We start from the raw sequence: 11,840 nt of genomic DNA, 5'->3' as shown, positions 1-11,840 counted from the left end.
ACAGACCAGTGTTTGGCGGAAGATAAATTGACGCAACTTCGATCGCTCCAATAGACGTAGGCAGGGTGATGGCTGAGACCTGCATTGTTGCGTTGCAAATTGGCAGTAAAGGTGTATGCGGTATTGTTGCTCGTATGAGGATTGAGGATCCACCAAAGCAGTTTGCTCCTTCACCATGAGCCTGATAGTGTTCGTATCCGAAAATTTGTGTAGTGGGGCACTCATGAGTTTCTGTTATTAACATTATATCTATGTTTCTTGTGAGAGAAACGCAGCCAGTTCCTGAGTCTTGTTTCTCAGGCCATTGGCGTTCCAGATACCCACACGTAAAGCCATTATTTGTAGGCAAGCTTGGTTATGATGGCCATTAAACTGTTTAGCATGGTTGCTTGTTGGGATTGTACTTCTCGCATCGCTTTGAGCTCGGCATTAATTGCGTCAAACTGACGTTGTTGTTGCTGAAGCATTTCAGTGAACAAAGTGTCACTTGTGGTATTCTTATTTGACGGTCCACCTCTAGCGGCCTGTGCGTAAGAAACACCACTAATAGGCGTTGCAAAGCTCGTGGCTTGGGTAATGCTCCGGGGCCTTGTAATTTCGGAAGCAGTACTCGGACCCGTAGACGGTGTTTGTGTGGGACTCCTTTTTTGTGCTGGGGATTGCAATTTGCGCAACCGCTTGTATACTTGGCAGCCCTTATAGTTGGCTGGGTGCTGTAACTCACAGTGCACACAAGTTGGTGCCTGGTCCTTTTCGCGGGTGCAGTCTTTGGATGCGTGTTTCCCGGCGCAACGCACACATCTGGGAGCTTTGTGGCAGTAGCGTTGTGTGTGTCCAAATTCTTGACAGCGATGGCATTGTGTCAGGTCGTTGTATCTTCTTGGCAGTTCCACTGTGCAGCGTTGCCTGCAGACAACTCGAATGTCCAAAATTTCTTTGTTGTTGGGGGCCTGAGCCACGTCAACAAAAAATATATTAGCGGTGTTTTGTCCATACGGCTCAGTGGGTTGTGCACATTTGTAATTGTGTGGCCTTTGGTTTCCAATTCCTTTTTAATTAGTGTTGTATCAGTGCTGGAGTGAAGCCCTTTGAACACGACTCTATATGGTTTGTCCTCCTTAAGCTGGTAGCAGTGGAACTCCAATTCCAGCTTAGTAAAGTGGTCTATAACTCTGCGATAGTCCTCACTGCATTGGGTTAATACACCTATGTTATTCTTCTTTGGCTTAATTACGTATGATTTAGCATCAATTACTTTATCTATTATCTGTTGAAGTAGGGCCACAGACTTGATGTTTGGACACCATATGGGGGGCGGACGAGGTTTCGGTTGTAGTTTGCTGGTCGGTCAATACTGGGGCTTCTGGAGCTACAGGTGATTCGCTGTAGTCTTCATCTTCTTCTACGAGCAGTGAAAATCGATTTTCTGATATTAATGCTGCATTGCTGGTGCTTGGTTCGTCGAAGATGAGCCTTTTCTTGATGGTTTTTGGTGAATTTGGCTGTTTACGTTTCGTGTTTTTGTTGTTAGTGATGCCTTGCACGGAGGCGATATCTATTTTTGAGTTTATTGGCATGATGGAGGCTTGCCTATTTGCCATCACAACGTTAAGCTGGGCTTGCATTTCTGCATTTACCTTTACAGCTGTAGCGAGGTTATTGACATTAGATGTCATCGCGGATTGTGCTTTTGAGTGCAGGCGCACTCGCGCCAAGCGACGAAATTTCGTAAATTGCAATTAAAGCAATTGAGTTACGCGGAAGCAAGCGATAAGAAAACGCTGCGTGTGCGGTTTTTGTTGCTGTTGCGTTGAAGAATGCACCGCAAAGTTCTATTTTTAGAACTCTGCAGCAGTAGAGCTTAAGCGAAGGCTGTTCGAATTCACGTCTTTACAGGTCGAACGACTGATCGCGATTGTTGTTTGTAGTGTTTTTTCCTTTAGCAAAAATCTTTCTCTATGTGGAGAAATTATGAAGGGAATTGACATTATTTATAGCCGAGTATTAGGGCTTATGGCTCAATTTCTGTAGGTCTTTTATGGGAAATATTGAAAGGTTGTTGTGGAACGTGGGTGATAGAAAATAGTAATAAATATTAAAATTTTTGCGAAAGTTGTAAAGACTGTAACTAACCACGGCATTGTATAAGCCTGTTCAAGGCTATGTATAAGGCAGTGTATAAGAGTTTAGATAAGGCAATACTTGTGATAAAAGTAAGTATATGTATACGACCTTGAGACTTTGTATTAGACTTTGTTATGTACAATAGTATGTGTAACTTGTATTTGTATAAGAATAAGTGAGCGAATTTGTCTATAAGGGGATGTATAAGAATTTATGCGAGAGTAGCTTGGGCAGTATATGAAGAGATAAAAGCAGATTATTATAAATACTTTCAATGAAATATATGTTGTGTATCTTCGTCTATTAGACAATCTATATATATATATATATATATATATTTTTTTTTTTTATATAGTTTTATATAAAAAAAAGTTGTTTATCCAAAAGGCCAATTAAACATTTACTCAATCATTGCATACTTTTAGGCGTAATATGTTTATATGTATTTGTAGATCTAAAGGCAGTACTAAGTATATAAATAAAGCTTCTCATAATAAGATCTATAGTATTTCCATTAGAGTTCGCTTAAGTCTCTTAATAGCAAAACTTTTAGATCAGCTTAGGTATAGTTTGAGTAAGCTCTACTGAAGCTTTTACACTGTGCAAAATCTGTTTTTACTTGATATAACTTTACTCTAGCTTTAGCAGGTGATTAATTAATAGACTCTCCGACAAGTCCCAATGCAATTTGAGTTTTTGTTTTTTGCACGCCCAGCGGCTCGAACTTTTAATGGGCTTTCTAATACGGGACACACACAAGCCCAGAGAGGACACGATGTCCTGTTTGCCATGTGCACGTATAATTACATGGCAAAAAGTTGAGCATTTGGCTTTGGTTTTACCTTTAGCTTATGGCCAAATAGGCCGAGCCCAAAAAACATGCATTATGACTATTTTATGAAGCACGCGTTGGCAAACTTTGGCAGCAGCAAACGAAATGCAGCCCGAGCAACAGGACGAGTCCTGTGTCCTGCTGTTGGCCTGTTGTGCATTGCGCTGTGAGGTATTTATATAAGTTGCTGCCAGAGCTGTTGCTGTTGGCCACATCCTGTGAGTATCCTGTGTGTTTGTGTGCGTTCTGCTCATTGTTATCGCAACTGGTTTATGGCTCGACTAAAAGTCTTAAATTCATGAGCTCTCACTACGGAGCAGCATAAGTTCAAAGCCTATGCAACAGCATGAATGGCCTCCACAATAACTGCGTGTGTGGGTATGCGTGTGTTGGCCCTCTTGTTAGCCTTCACAGGCATATTATCGGCCTATAAACAGCATATGAGTTTCCATTCAGAGCCCCCACTCTATATGCGCCCTTACATATCATTCACAATAGGCTTTAAAGCTTCAGTGATTCAATGGCTATTGGCCCGAATCGCAGCTAATTCAATAGCTGAAAGTTTGTTCTAATGCACTACGCGATTATATATTAAATTTACATTAAATTCGTAACTGAAATAAATGTTGAAAAGCTGTTATAAATTATTTCCTTTAAGATTGTTTCGTTAGTTATTTGTCTCTTTCTGTCTTCTTATTACTAAGCGAAAAATATCTTCATTTAATTGATAATTATCTGACTCGCTCTAACATATAAGCAGTTAAGCTCACAACAGGCCCATTAGTGTATGCACGTACGTGTGTAAACGCGCTCTCCATTTAAATGCTCTCTGTCATTCACTGCCCAAAATATCAATGCTGTATTACAATTTTTTTTTCTCTCTCTACCTTAATACTTTTAACAAGTTCAACTCTTCGTCTCGCTCTCGCACAGAAGAAGCTTAACTAACGACAGTGGCACTAGTAATAATTCAATGGCAAGGCTCTTAAGCGAACTTGCGATTCGGTTTCAGCAGACAAACATTAGCTCAATATTTTAGCTCTGTTTATTCACGGCTGTCCATCACTCTATCTGTCTCGCTCTTGCGCATTAAAATCTTAGCTGGAGGCAGAGTCAAAGGTTGTAGCTGAATGGCAAGAACTGTGCCGGATAAGCAAGCTGCACCCGGTTTGAATCCTGAATATCAATTTATATAAATAAATTTTTTTAGGATGGTTTTGTAACTTATTAATCAATTTTTTTAATAATTATGACAACTTACCTAATATTTACTAATATTTACTTACTAATACCCACTCCTAGTTAAAAATGTTGCTTTACGCGTTGATCTTCCTTTGGGATGTCGTTACGAAGTATATTTCTATAATCATGGACTTTATCTACCAGTCGAATTATTTTATGGCCTTGGTTAGCTGCATTATGGCGATAGTCTTTATGGCGCATGTGAAATCGGCGTCCATTATATTGACCGACTTGTGCAGCCCAAAAAATCAAAGGTCTGTACTTGATCGACAGCCGTCCCCGATAAATATTGTGCGCGGCAGGGTCTACAAACTGGAGCACTTGGATACGCTGCGTTGGTTTTGCTACAACGAATTGCCTCCGGCGGTGCTGCTCGAAAACAATGGCAGCACCGTGATAATGCGCATTTCCTGTTCTCCGGAATGTACTCCGTTCCTTGCAGGTGGGAATTTACCTGCAAACTATTATTTTGTGGAGGCATCATTCAAGTGGGGCAGCTCGGAGCACTCGATAGACTCGCGCAGCTATGCCATGGAGATGCAAGTGCTCCATGCCACGAATATAGCAAATGCCTCTTACGAATATCTAACAGTATCCTACATGTTCGACTTGGCACACCAGAAGAACTATCATCTCGATCAGATTATCGACAATTTGGGCTCCATACGCACAGCCGGCTCGGTCATCGAGCTGCCACCCTTTAACCTAGCCTCCTTGATGTGGTGCTTCGGCAACGACTATTTTAGCTATCGCGGCACCTACGCCAATGGCACTGCGCTGCTACCCAGCCAGTGGGCCATTTGTCCGCGCATCTTCTACATCAGCCCCGATCAGCTGGCTCGCTTCAGAGATCTTTACGATATGAACGGAAGAAGAATCCAATCGAACTCACGCCAGAAACAGCCGCTCGGTGATCGTTGTGTTGCTTTGCATTGTTAATATTTGATTACTTAACGTTTAATTACTATTTTTAAATATATATTTCATATATATATTTCTTGTATATATATTTCTTCCTATGATCTTGCGTTGGGCTTCATAAGGTTAAAAGAGAGCCAGTGAGATACTAGAGATGAAAGACAACTTTTAGCTTTTGTTTGTGTTCACTTGGGTAGACTTCAATGCAAAGTCTATAGAAGAAGCTCTATACTTTGAATACTTAATTATCATACGGAAGTATCTTTCATATACATAATATCAGATGAGTTTTCTATTCTAGCCATTTTTATCTATCTGATTGATGTTATGTCTTCAGATCTTTCACTCAGAGCTGAGCAAGCTTCAACAGTTCGAAGACTTTAAGTCGAGTTCATAACTGTTTTTATAACTCGATTACTATATGTTGAGCTCTGACTTTTCTTAACTCAGTCAATTTCAATACAACAAATTTTTTAGTTTTTAAATTTTATATTTTATGCCACATTTATCCTTAAGTTAAACCAAAAAGTTTAGTTTTAGCCCCTGAAAATGCCCTGGCCATTCTTTGTTTGGATCAACAGCGTGCCTTGAGCTAAAGAGAGGGGGGAGGGAGAGAGAAAGAGGGAGAGTTGGAGTTAGACAGAAATAGTTAAAGAACAGTGAAAGGCTATACCCTAGCTGCCATTGCTGTTGGGTATACTTACGTTCAGGCTCAGCGCTGGCCAAGGCCACAATCAAAGCGAAGACGAAACCGCAAATCTTGATCAATTGCATGTTGGTATATAGTATATATATCGTAAGTGTATATAGTGAAGTGTCTGTGCTGCGACTGATGCGCTTTAAGTCTGATACGGAAGCGGCGGCAGCAGCTGCTTTTATAGCAGCCAAGCGGAAGGAAAAGCGAACAGCAAAAGCAACGATAATTGCAGTCGTTATCAGGTTTTCCTATACCCTGGGATTCACTGAAAGCGACTAGACGGGGTATGATGTCTTTGATCAGGGCATGGCCTAGGCTGTAAGCTATATATATCATTAATCAGCACTGTGACTTGAGTCGTTGTAGCCATGTCTGACTGCTGGCTCGTCGAGATGGCGCACAAACAGCTCAAATCTCGTGAACTATAAAAGCTACAGACTTGAAACTTTGAATATATATTCTCGTATACCCTAATACTATAAGTTGATAATTTTTATTCGATATCTCATTTACTTCCCTAATATCGATCAAAATCGAACTTGTGTTTAAAAGCGTAGGCAACTAGTTTTATGATTAGGTTCTCTTAAAAAATATTTACATTTTTGTTGATCATACTAAAATATTAATTATTTAATTATTTAATAATCTAATCTAATATATCTAGAAACCGCAAATTTCATTAGGATCCTACACATAAAGCAAAGTTATCCAGGAATTCTAGTGCCTTAGAGAAGGACTTAGGGCTAAATCAAATATGACCATGTCTTCAAGCAGGGTATCTGCCTGTCGAGCACTTACTTAGCCTCTTGCTATCTTTTCGTCTTGGGCTTTGCCCACAGCTCGAGCAGCTTAGCACGTGTTCCAGAAGAAAAACCCAGCAGAAGCTGAGCTAACATTTCAATGAAATTTGAATGCATTGGAGCACATAGTCAAAGTCAGTTCGAGAGCCAATGAAGCAGCGCACAGTGGGAAATTTGCTCAAAAGGTGTGAACAACAAACTAAGCAAAACAGATAAAAATACCAAAAAAAACTTAAAATTAGCTAAGAATTATTAATAAAAAAAAGTTTCAAATTTGATTTTTGGCACAAAAATAAGCAATTGCCCCACTGTGCGCTGGCCAATCGAGTCTAAAGGCAAGCCTGAAACAAGTCTAAATTAATTTCTTATAAAAAGGAGTGAGCAGCAGGAGTGGGAGGCGGCTATAGGTTAGGGGCGTGGCTGCCTCAGGCCTCCCATCGACTTCTTGCAGCACAATTCGCGTGGTCGCAAAATTCACTTTGAAATAAGAGATGAAAGATGGCGAAGCTCGTTGCGAATTCCTCGCGCGCAATGCCAAATGGCAACAGTGAGGCCCGGCTATATTGACTGCCCACACACACAGCTGCCATTGCCTGTTGCCGGAGCAACCATAAATTGTTGTTAGCTGGAATTTTGGTGCAGTTGAAAATCAAAAAGGATTAGCCAGAGCCAGAGCCCGGCTACCGCCCAGGCTGGTTGGCTAGGCTCTGGCGGCTGCCTTCTGCCAGTTACAGCGGACAGCCAAAGTCTCGCCGACACAATCATACGAGCTGTTAAGCCAAACGGCCGACTTCTTCTATTACAATTTATTTCAGGCGTGGAAATATTTGCGGTAAAAGTTTCACATAATTGTTGATGTAACGAACCGAGCTGCAGCTGAGCCGGAGGCGGCGGCGGGGCCCGACTCAGGGTTAGGGGTATTCCGCCAACTGAAAACAATGCACACAAATAGTTTTCGCCTTTTCGGTTCAGCCCAAAATTGTTTAAAGTTTTGCTCATATACAAATATGAAGACTTCGCTTCCATAGCCAAGAGCAATTAAAACCAGTTCTACGCGGGCTTGCCTGACTAGCAGATACTCGGCAACACGTCGAGGTGTTCCTTATCTTTAAAAATTTAGTCAAATTTCATACAAAAGCTAAAGCCTTATTGAGTCATAGAGGCATAGGCATGCCAAATGTTTACTGAGCCATCATTTATAATATGCCTGAGGAGCATCAATGGACAGATATGCTAGAGGTAGATGTACTTAAAATTTGTTATCGATTTTTATCGATTTTCTGCAAATGTAAAATGCTGTGCTATAGCTGGGCCTATATGCGCCTAGCCCTTCTAGTTGCTGAGATCTGACTGATGGCCAGAGAGGAGGAATTGGCCTGCTTAACTGCTCTGTATCTTCTTATTAAGAACATTTATTCAACAAGGACATTCGACCACGCCCTCTGCTGCCTGTTACATACATTTGAGCATAAACAATATGCCCTACTTAAGCTTTTGCCATGAGCATAGCTCACTTAGAACTTTTCATATTTCGATTTTAGCTGCATAAAAAGAGCATATAAAGAATGTATACAAATGTATATAGAGTAAATACATATATATACACAATATATATAGCAGACTAGACATTATTATGCACATTGTCCCGCTCAGTCGGGGGCATTTCCAATTTTATTTACTATCAGAAGACAACAACAACAACAAGAACAACAAATGTCAGCTTAGCTGATAACAAGTTGATGCAAAAAACCAGTTCTCATCATCTGTCTAGAACTACGTATTAGCTATGTCACTTGCATATGCTTTAACGACTAGCGAATACCCTACACTTGCAAAGACATCTGCTGTCAACTACCTTTTATATATAAACAAATTATATCCAAGTCTTACAAGAAATAGATCAATTAACCAAGAACTGAACTTCATTTGTCTAGAGACCTTTCGACTAGCAAATACCCTACACTATAAAGGCATCAAGTAGTTGCCATATATATATATATATGTTTATATACCTGTACATTAAATCCCCTAACTGTTTCTCGTACATCAATTAAAGCTAACTTTGTAACTGGTTTCCATAAAGCAGAAATCTCTATTCCAGGAAACCATCAAGTACTAAGCAAATAAACTCTTCTCGTTAACAACTGCGCATGGCAATTCTTACATATCATTAATATGGCAAATACCCTAACTCACATGTGGAGTATTATGAAACTGTAAGATGTTATGACTGCTTGAGGCCAAGAGAAACAAGCGAGAGCTTTTAGAATGAATGTCAGCGCAAAGATAATTAATCTATGGACCCTATATAGGATATTCGGGTTACACTTGTCTATTTTTATTTATTTTTCTTTATTGCAATCTCAAATAAAGAAAGAGTTGAAAATATAATAGAATATTCGACATATATAAAACAATTAAATATACATATACATATAGAAATCATGTATTAAAAAATATGTATTTAAAAATACAAAAAAATATATAAAAATATTTTCAGAAATAATTAAAAAGAAAAGAAATTTTTCTTTGTTTTTTTTTTTAACTAAAAATAGAAAAAAATATTTTTTAAGAAATGATTTCAATAAATTTCTTTATAATAAATATTTTTGGATAAATTATAAATTATTTTTTTTTGTATAACAAAATAAATTAATAATTTTAAAATATATATTTTGAAATAAAGAAAAAAAATATATATGTATATATATATTTATGTATATATGTATATACATATTTATATTAATAACCCTATATAAAAAGTTGATGTAAAATTTGTATTGAATTTATGACAGTTATTTAGTATTGACACCAAAGAAAATATATTTCCAGAGCATGTATATATTTAAGTATAACATTCATGTTTATGAATCAATTGCTAAGCCTTCAGTTAGAGCATAGCAAATCGTTGTGATGTCAGAAATATTTCTTCCGTACCTTTTGGTATTTAGTAAACATTCAAGGAAAAAACATTTGCATGCAATTTTATGCGCTGGCTGTAAGTAAAATAATATTTTTGCTGCAAACGAATGTAAATTGAAATGAAGAAAGAACACAATAACAAAGTTTTGGTTTAGTTTAACATTTTCATTTTTATTTTATTTGCGATCAGGAGGCGATTCAGTTTCATTTGGAAGGTCTGGGACGAGCTTAACCCGTGCGAATGTATTGAGTGTTGTCGGTCTGAATGAGCACAGTGCCAGCTGCAAGGAGTAAACAAAGTGTGATTGATGTTGATTGAGCGCTTGATTGACTGCTTAACTTACGTTTGGGCACAGGCTCTGCGCTGGCAAAGGCACCGATGAGGGCCAGGAGAAGTGCAGCTGCTTGAAAGAATTTCATCTTTGGATTGGTTTGAGTTTTTCGTATTCGATAGATACTGATTGCAGCTGAGAGCTGAGCTGATCTTTTATAGCAACTGCTGGCTGATGCGTCGACAGCGACTTCGACTGCTTCTGATCTCGGGAAATTCCTAGAGATTTGGAATTTTGCAGGTTAAAAGATCAGAAACTCAATACAACAGACAATCAGCAGATCATTTGAGACTTGAGGTGAACTGACGTGAGCTTAATGCTACCTATAGAGTATAATAGGTATATATAGGCAGGTTTATAGAAATATCAGGGGTATAGAGAAATATTAATGTATTTAGTCGGGGTATATAGCCAGGCTACTAATACTAACAGACATTGCGACAAAGAGGTACAAAGGAAAGACTCAATGCAATACAATAGAATAGCACATTTAACTCTATATACCTCTATAACACTGTATACATATATACCTCCACATACCTCTATACCTCCTGATACTATAGAGAAGTGAGCTCAAGCGTTGTACTGAATGAAATTAGAGCAGTACCCAGAGCAGTGTCTGTACTTATATAGTTAATAACATAAAGCCAGGGTCAATCTCTTGAGAGTGTACCGTAAAGAGAGTTCGCATTGAGCGCAAGGCAAAAACTAGAGCAATCAAGTTCACTAAACAGTAAAAACTCGAATGAACAGCTTTGAGATCTTAAAATAAAATTAAGCTTTGTATTTAGATCAAGTATGCAAAATGCACTAAAAGTTTTTTAGTAAATCGGCATTCATCTTTGCTCACAAAAGCTTAAGGGCATCGACGATCCAATTGCTTTTCTTCTTACTTTGGGGTCTAAACATTTTTAGACCCTCTTAGCATTGGTATTCTATTAAGATATCACGAACTAAGCCATTAACAAAGTATCATGATTAGCAAAGCTTTACTGTACCCAGTTCATTCCATGTCATATGTTTACTATTTATGTATTTAGATGCACTTGAATTATTACTATGTAACAGCAAATGCACAATACATTATATCAGCTACGTTCATATATTCAAATAAGATTCCAATTAGAATAAGCATCACAGTTCCAATTATCAGTTTAGTTGTTGGGTATTTTCTATATACTGTAAATAAATACTGATTAGCCAGAGCCACTGGAAATTCCAGTCAAGCTTCTAAGCTCTGCTTCTGACAGCTATAAAATCTCATGGCATTACGATCGCTTGTTCATATAGTCAGAAGTAATCAACATGAATTGTCTAAAGATCTGCGGATTTGTTTTTGCTTTGATTGCGGCTCTGGCAAGTGCGAATGCTGGTAATTATATATATTATATAAATTAATCAGTGACTGCATCTAATTTTAATGTAATTTTGTTTTGTTTCTATAGCCACGCAAGTGATTCACTCTGGTGGACATACGCTCATTCAAACGGACAATGGTCAATACATACGCAAACACTAAACTGCAACTACAACTTCAATAAATTAACAAACAAACAATGAAAAACTAATTTAAATTTGTTGTTTTCATATATTTGAATTATGTGTGGTGTTTTTTAGTTAGGTTAGAGCTGGTCACACTTTCGAGGCAGCTGCATCGATTGCTGCTTGCTTGATCGATTATCGAGCGACCGCCACAACCAGCAGCTGCTGCTTAGCTTCATTACATTGGTCACACAGTTTTATATGCAGCTTAGCTTCTCTTCACTTGGTATTTACATATGGGCTTGATCGATTATCGAGCAACCGCCACATTTAACTGCTCCTCAGCTGATTTAGTTTGGACACACTCTTAACTGCAGCTTAGTTGTGATCTCTTGTTTAGTCGGCTTTTCTGAATGTTTTAAATATAAAAATGAGTTATAAGTGTGTCTATGCGTAAATATAATACTGTAATATATTGTTAATATTTAAAT

At 38.3% G+C, this 11,840-nt stretch overlaps 3 protein-coding genes and 1 long non-coding RNA gene across 4 annotated transcripts; 2 read left to right on the top strand and 2 right to left on the bottom strand.

Annotated features, from left to right (window-relative positions):
* Window positions 1–4,262: 4,262 nt before the first annotated feature.
* LOC111602087 (carbonic anhydrase 1) lies at window positions 4,263–5,148 on the top strand. The gene has a single exon (XM_030223859.1). The coding sequence runs from the start codon at window positions 4,265–4,267 to the stop codon at window positions 5,135–5,137; it is 873 nt and encodes a 290-aa protein (XP_030079719.1). The 5' UTR covers window positions 4,263–4,264; the 3' UTR covers window positions 5,138–5,148.
* A 437-nt stretch (window positions 5,149–5,585) lies between these two features.
* Window positions 5,586–5,974, bottom strand: LOC111602090. Its single transcript, XR_002751591.2, has 2 exons — window positions 5,821–5,974; window positions 5,586–5,708 (listed from the first exon to the last, which is right to left on the bottom strand). It is a non-coding gene; the product is annotated as an uncharacterized LOC111602090 (long non-coding RNA).
* Window positions 5,975–9,679: 3,705 nt separating this feature from the next.
* Window positions 9,680–10,012, bottom strand: LOC111602089 (immune-induced peptide 4). Its single transcript, XM_023319023.1, has 2 exons — window positions 9,880–10,012; window positions 9,680–9,816 (listed from the first exon to the last, which is right to left on the bottom strand). Exons 1-2 carry the CDS (start codon window positions 9,953–9,955, stop codon window positions 9,764–9,766), a joined length of 129 nt encoding a protein of 42 aa, XP_023174791.1. The 5' UTR covers window positions 9,956–10,012; the 3' UTR covers window positions 9,680–9,763.
* A 1,126-nt stretch (window positions 10,013–11,138) lies between these two features.
* Window positions 11,139–11,435, top strand: LOC111602088 (immune-induced peptide 14). Its single transcript, XM_023319022.2, has 2 exons — window positions 11,139–11,239; window positions 11,313–11,435. The coding sequence occupies exons 1-2, from the start codon at window positions 11,173–11,175 to the stop codon at window positions 11,384–11,386; spliced, it is 141 nt and encodes a 46-aa protein (XP_023174790.2). The 5' UTR covers window positions 11,139–11,172; the 3' UTR covers window positions 11,387–11,435.
* The last annotated feature ends 405 nt before the right edge of the window (window positions 11,436–11,840 follow it).

Source organism: Drosophila hydei, unplaced genomic scaffold (assembly GCF_003285905.1).
Source record: "Drosophila hydei strain 15085-1641.00,03,60 unplaced genomic scaffold, DhydRS2 tig00000315-arrow-arrow-pilon, whole genome shotgun sequence".
In the NCBI taxonomy this organism is placed as follows: Eukaryota; Metazoa; Arthropoda; class Insecta; order Diptera; family Drosophilidae; genus Drosophila; species Drosophila hydei.
This window is presented reverse-complemented; position numbering and strand designations above follow the sequence as displayed.

Coding starts and splice junctions, on each gene's coding strand:
- LOC111602087 (XM_030223859.1), top strand. CDS start 4,265: ATGTTGCTTTACGCGTTGATCTTCCTTTGGGATGTCGTTACGAAGTAT.
- LOC111602089 (XM_023319023.1), bottom strand. CDS start 9,955: ATGAAATTCTTTCAAGCAGCTGCACTTCTCCTGGCCCTCATCGGTGCC. Junction 9,817..9,879: donor CGCAGAGCCTGTGCCCAAAC/GTAAGTTAAGCA, acceptor TACTCCTTGCAG/CTGGCACTGTGCTCATTCAG.
- LOC111602088 (XM_023319022.2), top strand. CDS start 11,173: ATGAATTGTCTAAAGATCTGCGGATTTGTTTTTGCTTTGATTGCGGCT. Junction 11,240..11,312: donor TCTGGCAAGTGCGAATGCTG/GTAATTATATAT, acceptor TTGTTTCTATAG/CCACGCAAGTGATTCACTCT.